We start from the raw sequence: 11,960 nt of genomic DNA on the forward strand, positions 1-11,960 counted from the left end.
GTCCATCCGCTTCCGTCGCTTCAGCTACCGGCTCCTTCCAGCAGTGGCATCATCGACTTGGTCATCTTTGTGGGTCTCGCTTGTCGTCATTAGTTCGTCGAGGTCTTCTGCGGTCTGTCTCAGGAGATATCTCTTTAGAGTGTCAGGGTTGTAGACTAGGAAAACATATTCAGTTACCTTATCCTACTAGTGAGTCGGTGTTTCAGCGTCCTTTTGATTTAGTCCATTCTGATGTATGGGGTCCGGCTCCCTTCGCTTCGAAAGGGGGCCATCGATACTATATTATTTTCATAGATGATTTCTCTCGTTACACTTGGCTTTATTTTATGACTTCTCACAGTGAGGTTCTTTCCATCTATAAGCGTTTTGCTGCCATGGTTCACACTCAGTTCTCTTCGCCTATTCGTGTGTTCTGTGCTGACTCCGCTGGCGAGTATATTTTCAAGATGTTGCGTGGTGTTCTTGCTGAGCAGGGCACTCTTCCTCAGTTCTCTTGTCCTGGTGCTCATGCTCAGAATGGCGTGGCTGAGCGAAAGCATCGCCACCTTCTTGAGACGGCTCGTGCGTTGATGATCGCCGCTTCTCTTCCACCTCATTTTTGGGCCGAGGCTATCTTCACCTCCACCTATCTCATTAACCTTTAGCCGTCCGCTGTTCTCCAGGGAGGTGTTCCTTTCGAGCGTCTCTTTGATCGTTCTCCTGATTATTCGACGCTTCGCTTGTTTGGTTGTGTTTGCTATGTTCTTCTTGCCCCTCGCGAACGCACCAAACTGACTGCTTAGTCTGTTGAGTGTGTTTTCTTAGGCTATAGTGATGAGCATAAGGGCTATCGTTGTTGGGATCCTATCGGTCGTCGAATGCATATTTCTCGGGATGTGACTTTTGATGAGTCTCGTCCCTTCTATCCGTGTCCATCTTCCTCGACCTTTTCAGTTGAGGATATCTCTTTCCTTACTTTTTCCGACACACCTATCACTCCAGTTAAGCCCTTGTCTCTCCGTCCTGCTCACTCTACTTCTCCACCGCTTGCCGATTTGCCGCCACCATCTCCCACGGTTTCCTCACCTCGCATGTCACCGGATTCTGCACCTTCATCCCCGGTGATTTCTTCGTCTCCACCTCCTGATTCTACCTCGGCTATTCCTCCTCGTATTCTTCCATCTTTTCCTCAGCATTACACTCGTCGTTCACGTATTGTGGATGCGTCTGCTGATGTGCCGTCCTCGTCTCAGCCTACCTATGGCTTGCGTCCTCGTTCGCTTCCGCCTGTTGATCGCTTTGGTTTTCCAACCGCTGGTGCTGCTGTTCTTGAGCCGACTTCTTATCGTGAGGCTGTTGTTCATCCTGAATTGCAGTTTGCGATGGCAGAGGAGATTGCTGCTCTTGAAAGCACTGGTACATGGGATCTTGTTTCTCTTCCTCCAGGTGTCCGTCCCATCACTTGTAAGTGGGTCTACAAGGTTAAGACTCGCTCCGATGGTTCTCTTGAGCGTTACAAAGCTCGTCTTGTGGCTCGTGGCTTTCAACAGGAGCATGGTCGTGATTACGACGAGACTTTTGCTCCTGTGGCCCATATGACCACTATTCGTACACTTCTTGCCGTGGCCTCTGCACGCCACTGGTCTGTATCTCAGCTTGATGTTAAGAATGCCTTTCTTAACGGTGAGCTGCGTGAGGATGTATACATGCAGCCACCACCTGGGTATTCTGTTCCCGATGGTATGGTATGTCGTCTTTGTCGCTCTCTCTATGGCCTTAAGCAAGCCCCCCGCGCTTGGTTTGAGCGTTTTGCCTCTGTGGTGACTGCTGCTGGTTTTTCAATGAGTGCTCATGATCCAGCATTGTTTGTCCACCTTTCTCCTCGTGGTCGGACTCTTCTCTATGTTGATGACATGATCATCACTGGCGACGACCCTAAGTATATTGCCTTTGTAAAGGCCCGTCTTAGTGAGCAGTTCCTTATGTCCGATCTTGGACCTCTTCGCTACTTTCTTGGGATTGAAGTCTCTTCTACCTCTGATGGCTTTTTTATACCCCGGGAAAAGTATATACAGGATCTTCTTGCTCGTGCTGCTCTTACTGATGAGCGCATTGTTGAGACTCCTATGGAGCTCAATGTTCACCTCCATGATACTGATGGTGACCCCTTGCCTGACCCGATGCGTTATCGTCATCTTGTTGGGAGTCTTGTCTATCTAGCTGTCACTCGTTCGGATATCTCTTATCCGGTTCATATTCTGAGTCAGTTTGTCTCAGCTCCCACTTCGGTTCACTATAGTCACCTTTTTCGTGTTCTCCGATATCTTCGGGGCACGATCTCTCATCGTCTATTCTTTCCTCGCTCTAGTTCGTTACAGCTTCAGGCCTATTCGGATGCTACGTGGGCTAGTGATCCCTCTGATCGCCGTTCACTTTCTGCTTACTGTGTTTTTCTTGGTGGTTCTCTCATTGCCTGGAAGACGAAGAAACAAATTGCAGTTTCCCGTTCGAGTGTAGAGGCTGAGTTACGAGCTATGGCTCTTTTAACGGCAGAGGTGACTTGGTTACGGTGGTTACTTCAGGATTTTGGTGTTTCTGTTACTACACCTACTCTGCTCTTATCTGATAGTACAGGCGCTATTAGCATTGCGTGCGATCCTGTGAATCATGAGCTCACCAAGCATATTGGTGTTGATGCTTTCTATGTGCGCGCTGGTGTGCAGGATCAGGTTATTGCTCTTCAATATGTGCCTTCCGAGTTACAGTTGGCAGATTTTCTGACGAAGGCCCAGACTAGAGCGCAGCATGGCTTCTATCTCTCCAAACTCAGTGTTGTTAATCCACCATGAGTTTGAGGGGGGGGGGGGGGTGTGTGTGTTAGAGTATTATATACACCTTTCGTATTTACCCTATTGTATAAGGGGTTTCCTGCATATATTCCACACCTGTACATGTATATATACTGGCCTATGGCCTCCTGGAAATACAAGTTGCATATTTCCTAACACACACCACAGCCCAACATATACCATCCTCGAAAGTAGCGAGTTGACACACGTAAATGAGATGATTGACCTTTTTTTGATGGTACGAGTGTCACTTGTTAAGCTCTTGACATGGTTATGACCCTAGGATGCCCTGCAGTAAGACGACACAGATCGGAGACGTGGACGGATGATCTTCACTCGAGTCGCCGACCACTGCCAAAGGTCCGGAGAGGAGAGAGAGCTCTCCTTCTCAAGCGTGCACTATGGACCGATTCGGTTCTCTCACTCCCTCCTATTACTAGTGCGTGTGAGCTGTGTATTTCCCATGCTGGTTGGTGTCCAATTTGGTCGAAGGTGCTGCTCTACGCGCCTAGGATGCTGCAAATGCTTCAATGCCTAAGGCGAGCTCGACGATGCCAAATGCGAGCTCGACGCTGCCAAATGCGAGCTCGACACCATGTTGTCGGAGGGTGCCCTCCGACGCTTTAGGGACGCCTTAAAAACAATTACTTAAACACAAGTTGCTTGAATTGATCATACTATGAAATGCCAAATATGTTTAAAAATATAACCATTCTTCTATGTAGGGAAACATTCTTTATCGATTCCCATCGCTGCAACGCACTGCTTCCTCGAAAGGAGGTGGGAGTAGGGAATATGTTGGTACAAGATGGTCTACAATGTCGAGTGGCATTGAAAAGTTTATGGAAGAGAAACCATGGGAATTCAGGTTGCTACTCACCGTTAGTCATTTGAAGCATTATTCTCTGAATTAAATTCTTGTTATTTCACCCTGAACTTGTATAATTAGCATATTTGTGTTTCAAAGTTTATCTTGGAATGGTGTCTCACATTACACAATGAACTGCATTGGACTCCAGACCTAGAGATAACAATTGTTTGTGTTTTAGTTTGACACACTAGAGGGTATTTGTTATCACTCATGAGCTCTAAATTGTCAATCTTGAGATCTGAACTATGTCCTGTGGCCTTGCTGCTGTTTTTGTATTCTAATCTGGTTATTTTACAGTAAAGCAAATGCATTAGAGAGGGCAATGGTTGCTGGTTTGGGAGGACTCAATCTTTTTGGCGTCATAATTCTGGGAAACTTACTGAAGTATGAATTATAATTCTTCCTTCAAAGTATCATTTTGTTTAATTGAATTTTCTTCTACTAAATTAATATTAATTGTGAAGGCAAATGACAATGACACCTGGTGGGCTTATCTCATTTGCTGCGCAGTTATTTCCCTTGCTTCAGGTATAACTGAACTTATTTCTTTATAAATGGGTTGATGCCATTCCTTTTGGGTGTGTTTGGTAGGTTTTATGAGTAAGATATTCCCACTGATACAAGAGTTCAGTTGTTTGGTAGCATGTTCGAGCCGTGCAAGCTATGCCCACCTTGTACCGCAAAGGCCTGATAGCCATGACCACCACAAAACCCAAGCAACCCACCCAGTTCCCTGCACGAGCGTGGCCCACCCCATCGGGCAACATCTCTCTCCCTCCCCCGCCGCCCTCTCCCCGCCGCCACCTCTCACTAGCTCTATCCCAAAAATGGAGCTCCTCCAGAAAGTAACCTGACTTTGTGTAGCTTACATGTTGGCCAGCTTGTGGGTCACACATGTCAGCCACCCTCATGTCCGGTGACTTGAAGTCAGAGAATCCTATTTCAGCCACACTGCACCCGCCCAGCAAAAACGAGATCCTCTCACATAGAAAAAGCTATGTTAGAGGGATGTCCGACGCATAGGACCTTTCATGCGCCATTCAATGGCACGGAGCAAATGCTTGCAGAAATAGAGCCCTGCGGTCAGACAGTGATGCGACACTCGTTTGTGCCTTCGGCGGCGGCACGATCTCGACGGCATGGTGCAGCCTAGAAATAGAGAGCCCTGCTGTGAGACAATGCAACGCGGCGGCGCATGGTGCAGCCATGGCAGCGGCGCCACACGCCTCCTTCACCGGAGCTGGCATTGCCCCATATCAGGTCATTCTAGTGGTCCTTGTCGCAGAACACTCGCTTGGCGTGTAGGATGCCGATGTGGGTTGTGGACCTTGCTGCCCTCCCTGATCAGGAACACGATGGAGTTGCCCGGCGAGGAGCTTCTTCTGGTTCACGAAGTTTCTCCTCCCCGAGTTGAGCATGCACCAGCGCGGGGTAACTTGGTAGGTGTGATGGAACATGAAGTCGTCCGCCTGGATGTCCTTGAGATGTTCTGCACATGAGGCTCCTCATCGTGGTCCATTGCCGGGAAGATAGTCTCTGCGCAGAACCGCAACATCGAGAAGCACCCACGTCCACCACCGAGGCTAGGGCTGGTTGACCTGCAGCCAGGCTTCGTTGGCGGTGTCACCCACGTCCACCACCGGGCTGCAAGGGACAAGCACCAGACCCACACCGCGGACGGGTCGACGACGTCTGTCGCTTGCTCCACGTGGTAGACGGCGGCGCTCGTAGGCGGGACGGGGTACATCCTACCTGAACAGGCGGCAGGCCAACCACAATTGATCCATGGTTCCAGCCAGCTGCTCACTGCTCGCCGGGCATGACAGCTCTATGGACGTGAGCATCTCTTTCCTTCCCTTGCAACCCTAGACTCGTGTGAATGTGCGTATACGTTGCAGAGCTCGCCTGGTCGCAGAACCCCATGGCTGCACCACGCCGTCGAGGTCTCGCCGTCGTGCGAGGCACCAAGCGAGCACCACGTCCTTGTCTAGGCCAATTGTTGGACTCCATTTCTGCGGCCGTTTGCTCCCTGCCGTTGGATGACGACATGGACGGTCCTATGCGTCGGACATCCCTTTGACGTAGTTTCCTCTATGTTAGAGGATCTCGTTCCGCCCCACCGGCCGTCTGCCTCTAGCTCCTTGGCTGTTGACCCCTGCTCATGCTCCTCCAGATGCCATCATGTGCTCCAACTCCTCCGAATGCAACCTCCTCTAGCCGTCCCTTGGTCAAGCTCCTCAAGCTCCTCCGTCTGCCGTTCCCTGCTCAAGCTCCTCCGGCTGCCATTCCCTGCTCAAGCTCCTCCTGCTGCCGTTCTCTGCTTCATCTCCTCCGACACTAGCTCCTCTAGCAGTCGTGCTCCTCCCTCGTCTACCTCACCTGTACGACGCTGTTGGTTGTTCTCCAGCACCAACAAGAAGGGAGCATGAAGTCTACCTGCCTGTGGGTTCTGCGCTCTGCCTCTCCTTTTCCGTCCTTGGTCACGATCTCTATGTGGGAGCGGGCTCACCACAATCCATGGGTATTCAAATGAATACCCAAATCTTGTGGAAAACATTAATATGTACTTCTCTATATAATTAGAAAACAAAGAGAAATAACAACATGATCTAGTTTTAGCTTAGCTGGTTCTGACTCATAAGGTGACGAAATTAGCGATCAGGAGTTCAACACTTTTTTGCTTGTATTTTTTTTTGAGGTGATTTATTTTGATCAGCATTCCCCCTTATGTTCTATAGTCGTAGCAATTGTTCCTATGTTTCTTAAGCGGAAGATCATTTGCCTTCTAATACTAGCACTTTTTTGCTTGTATTTATTTTCCTGGTAAATATATCAATGAGCATTTTACCATTATCTATACCAATATAAAAAGAGCGAGTTGTGGAGATCCAACAAATCTCGCCCGTTCAACTACATCTATCCAACGTTCTATGTCACTCCGGTGTTTAGCATTAAACATGTTTAGCACCTTCCACTAATTAATATGAGGCCTAATATCGACATCAACATTAATCAAGTAGTTATATCCTACCTACTATTAATATGTAATTAATATCTTGCCTAATATTAATGTATAATCTAATTAATATTTTGCCTAATATTAACACGCATTGCACATACACAATTACTAGTATTCTATATATATCTTAGCAATTGTTTCTATGTTTCTTGAGCATAAGATCATTTGTCTTATAAAGTGTGTGCTACCTGGCCAAAAATCCAATTGCACCTATATGGCTAATTTTTCTTGACAAGAAATTATTTTCACAGTAAAAAAATGTTTGAGGTATATTCTTTATAGATTTTGCAAAAGTAAAGTTTTTAGACAAAACTATCATTTTGGTGCCAAAATCCGCTTTTTGATTAATTTTCTTTTAAAAATACTATTTGAATACCGATATCCAAAATCTTGGGCCTGCCCCTCTCTCTATGCAGGCAGCAAGAAACTTCCAGATCTCCACCTCTCCCTCTGTTCTTGATTGTTGGGTGAATCCGTATCTTTGGCGAATCTGTATCTTTTTTTTGTTCTCCTTCGTGTGTTATGATCGAAGAGCAACAACATATAACTTTAGTTAATTGGGGAGGACTGAGGAGTGAGGACAATATATAGGCATTGCTTTGGAGAAAAGGTGTTCAATGTTCAATGAATATTTACAGAAATAGCTGGCAATCTATAATTTAGTTGCATTCTAAATGAATCGCATCCTGCGGAGAGTCACTATGTTCAGTTCTTCAGTATATTACAGACATTCAGGTGATAGTGCTTAGATCGTACTATATTACTGTACATCCAGATGACACTATATTTTATTATCCAGAAACAGTGACAGTGTTTGTATGCTGCTTATTTGATACTTGTGTTGAGGGATGATGATCTCCTAGTGAGGGTTTAGTCTAATGGTTTTGGTACTTCTGAAATTTGAATCTATACCTCCCAGACTTTTGATGTGAATTTTACACTTTGCAAGAATTTGCAGAGCAATGTTGACGAATCTGAATCCAAGTTTGTGCAACATAGATTGTTCTGCAATATGTTTTTCTTGTTAAGATCTTGTCTTTGTTCAAATATTTCTGACATATTTGTTTCGCGCTAAAATCTTACTAGAATTGTGTACCAAGTCCAAGAGATACACCCTACCAAACAAACTCATGTCTCAGCATGCCTCAACAAATAACATCTTATCTCAGCATGTCTCAGTGGATACCGGCTACCAAACACATCAGGTTGTATACTCTCAGCATGTCTCATCAGAGAATGGCCATGTCAGGGTGATTCCAGCTACCAAACACACCCCTTCATTACTCATTGTACAAGGCATATGGCTGAAAGAAATCACGAGCCCTTTCTCTTTTCTGAATGGCATTTCTGACTTCTGTATGTGTATGTAGCAAACTGTTGATTTCTAAATTATGTGTTAAACGTATGATGAATATTATTGATGACATACTGATGAATATTACTCCCTCCTTTCCGGTTTATAGGGCTCATCTCAAAAAAATTGTTTTTCCATTTTATAAGTCTTAGTTCTACTACTCATCATCACATGTTCAGATTTCAAGATGCATTAAATCACTGCATGCAAGGATCAAGAAAAAGCTAACCAATGCATGTTGAAGTTTTTGGTCGTTTAATGGTCATGCATGCATGCATTGTAATTAAAAGTGTAGTAATTATTTAAAAAAAAACTACGAAATTTATTCCACCACTCACCATCTACCTTGGTTGGAGAGATTTACAAATTGAGCCCTATAAACCGGAAAGGAGGTAGTATTAATGATTACTGATCATTCATTCATTCTTAAAACATGTGACTATTTGTAGATATATGCTGGCTCCTTTTTTGCAATACCATTATTTAGATGGTTGCTGCTACGCAAGACCAACAATGACATTGCAAGGAGGAACAAGGCTAGAGAAGAGAGAGCCCAGGAACTTTTGTCGCCAGAACCTTCTCTCAGAAGAAAGGTAAGAACGATTAGGCTGCGTTTGGCATTGCGGTGGGTTCTCACAATCCCGTTTGCCCCACCCTTGTTTGACCATTTTTGCCTACTTTCGTGCCTAAATTTACGCAGCAGATTATAATATAAGCATAACACAGCACAGTTCAGCAACCGCAGATTGAGCCTTAAAAGTGTATAGCTTTCTGTTTTACTTAACTGAAAATTTCTAAAGTCCAGCAAACTTTAGCTCAACAGAAGTTATGTGGTTGCTGTTTACACACAAATGACATGTTTGGAGAAAGCCGGGTATATTCCAGAGCATTTCGCTTTGAACCTGATAGGCCGAAATTTGAATGACGGCGATTGTTTACTCCCAGGTTCCATGCATCATAAAGTTCTAAAAGAGTGCCACTTTTGACGGGATAAACTAACAACAGCAAATAGAATTATGCAACTTGATCATCTCTTTCAACAGCTACAGGCTCCAGCAATGAGTGGCTATTGTTGGTATAAAGTGAAAATACATTGCAATCATGACAGTATTGCGTGTGTATATATATATATATATATATATATATATATATATATATTCTTGTAGCAATATATAGGACAAATGTTTCCTACAAGCAGTGGTAGTTACCACCACTTGCGTTTTGTATGTTGTATGTAGTATCTGTCGAAATCAAGAGTATGTACGTGTAGTATGTAGTATATAACAATGATTAGGTAGTATATATACTAATTTTTAGGTAGTATATACCATGTTTTGAGTATGCTCTTTTTTACGTACAAATATGTACGTATTTCACAAATATAACAAAAACTATGGGCTCATATGCAATTTTTTCATGTAACTTGTTTTGAAATATCTTATATATATTATACGAATATATTTAAAATAATAAAGTAGTATATATAGTACCTCATGGTAGTATATGAGACATATGGGGTAACTACCACAGGTGGTAGGATGGATTTTCCATATATATATATATATATATATATATATTCTTGTAGCATGCTTCATTATTAGTGAGTATTATCAATTGGAGTTGTTTGTCATCTTGTCATCAAATTGCCTTGCTAGGTTGCCTTATTGATTTCTAGCAACTTACACACTTGTTTTTTGTTGATTGGCATAAATTTAGCTAGTGATTTCTGGCTTTTCAGTTGCTCAGTGCACGCGACATGGCTCAGCGGAAGGTGATTACACCAGGGGAGATTGTCTACACAACCGAAAAGGATCTATTGGATCAGGAATATGAAGTTAGGGAGTGGGAAAGGCGATTTAAGAAACTTGAGTCAGACTGATGGTAATGATGGATAATACTTGAGATTCATTTTTTTGAAAAATAATACTTGATTCATATTATATATGGATGGTCCTTTGGTCGTCTGGCATCATTCTTGGATGGAGGATAGATCTGACCGAACCATTCAACCAAGTGGGCAGAATGCCTAGATGAGAGACTGGATGGTTCTTAGGCCCACTGATGTGCTGTGAAGTTTTTGCCGAAGCAGTCTTTAATACTACCATTCATCAAAGTAATTGCTGCTGCTGTACATATCTGTAACATTTAGTCTACACACATGTATATATAGTTGTAGATCAATGCACAGAAGCAGGGAATTGTAATTCAGAGCTAGGGAATTGAAATTCAGAACTGAACACCGGAACCGTAGGACATGTAAAGGATAATGCCGTTAAACTGTTGTCTCAGATTGGGTTTTCTGGATCTAGATTGATGACACTGGTGTTAATGTCTAATTCCATGATATATGCATGAGAGAATTCCACTCCTCAACTCTAAACCTACTACATGATTTAAGATTCAACCCTGAATGGAAAACCGGTTATGGCACACATTCAAATCTTGATACTGGTTATTAAATTACAGCCCCATGATGATTGGTAATTGGTTTTTGCTCACATAGCATCATGTTGACAAGTGAAAGATGATATGGCATATAAATCGGCAAAAAAATCTAAAACGAAGTTGGTGGTGCCATGTGCCATACACAAACCACCTTCATAGTATTTTTTGTCCTAAATGACCCTTCGTGATTTTTTTGAACAATTGAAGTCGCTCAACGCAAGTATGAAAGCATGCATATACACCCTATCCCTATGAAAGCATTCATACATACCCTGTCGTGGAATTGGAGCCATCGCAACAGGGTTAGCTTAAAGGGGTTCTCTTAAACGGGACAAAGGACACAAGGAGTTTATACTGGTTCGGCCCCTTGCGGTGAAGGTAAAAGGCTAATCCAGTTTGAGATGGTATTATTTATGTCTCGATTACAAGGGAGCGAATACGTTTGACCTAACTTTCGATCTGTTGTCTCTTGCCCTAACTCGTCGTCGGGTCGTCTCTTTATATACACAGGTCGACGCCCAGCGGCCTACGGAGTCCCAGCCGGCTCATAAACAACGTGTCCGGCTCGGTGACTAACTGTACATGCCTTATAATACAAGTCATACATAGTATACAATAACAGAATGCATCCACAGCAATTGAGCATCGCATTGCAGAATTGAACCAAGCAGTTAACTAAACACCACAACAAATGAACCAAATGTTAACTGAGCACCACATTGCACAATATAATATACTCCTAATAGAAGATCAGACAGTTAACCAAACCAAACATGCTAAACAACTTGGAAATATAGCAATTGTATTTGTTTCTCATGTATTTGGTACAACCAAATTCGATTTATTCCTCACATGGTATACAATAACAGAATGCAGCCACAACAATTGAACATCGCATTGCGGAATTGAACCAAGCAGTTAACTAAACACCACAACAAATGAACCAAACGTTAATTGAGCACCACATTGTACAATATAACATACTCCTAATAGAAGATTAGACAGTTAACCAAATCAATCATGCTTAACGACTTGGAAATATAACAATTGTATTTGTTTCTCATGTATTTAGTACAGCCAAATTCGATTTATTCCTCACATGGTATACAATAACAGAATGCAGCCACAACAAATGAACCAAGCAGTTAACTAAACACCAATTGAACAATATAACATACTCCTAATAGAAGATCAGACAGTTAACCAAACCAAGCATGCTTAACAACTTGGAAATATTGCACCCTGAAGAATTGAACATCACATTTGCAGAATTGAACCAAGCAGTTAATTGAACACCACATTGCACGACATAAGAACATATACACTATACCAGAAGATTGCATGGTAAAAGTAGATAGCACAATTCACTAGAATTTGTTAAGGAAAGGTTGTAGCTAGCAAACTGAATATGGGTCCTTATAGTGAGCTAATAAGACAAGCTAC

The 11,960-nt window shown here is 43.3% G+C and overlaps 1 protein-coding gene across 15 annotated transcripts in view; it reads left to right on the forward strand.

Annotated features, from left to right (window-relative positions):
- LOC109773282 (uncharacterized protein At5g03900, chloroplastic) overlaps positions 1-10,360 on the forward strand; it is a 32,583-nt gene extending 22,223 nt beyond the window's left edge. For 2 of the 15 annotated variants that reach the window (XR_002235290.4, XR_012187698.1), the window contains exons 9-14: positions 3,554-3,696; positions 3,997-4,083; positions 4,164-4,227; positions 7,805-8,080; positions 8,522-8,665; positions 9,811-10,360. Coding sequence is in view for 9 of the 15 variants with exons in the window: in XM_020331974.4 (XP_020187563.1) it covers positions 3,554-3,696; positions 3,997-4,083; positions 4,164-4,227; positions 7,805-7,968; positions 8,522-8,665; positions 9,811-9,847 (639 nt within the window). In the remaining 6 variants the exon portion in view is untranslated. Of the gene's footprint in view, positions 1-3,553; positions 3,697-3,996; positions 4,084-4,163; positions 4,228-7,134; positions 7,549-7,804; positions 8,081-8,521; positions 8,666-9,810 lie in introns of those variants that run through there. The other 13 variants (XR_002235291.4, XR_012187699.1, XM_020331979.4 and 10 more) reach the window with 8 other exon arrangements.
- The last annotated feature ends 1,600 nt before the right edge of the window (positions 10,361-11,960 follow it).

This window comes from Aegilops tauschii, chromosome 6 (assembly GCF_002575655.3).
Source record: "Aegilops tauschii subsp. strangulata cultivar AL8/78 chromosome 6, Aet v6.0, whole genome shotgun sequence".
NCBI classification, from domain to species: domain Eukaryota; kingdom Viridiplantae; phylum Streptophyta; class Magnoliopsida; order Poales; family Poaceae; genus Aegilops; species Aegilops tauschii.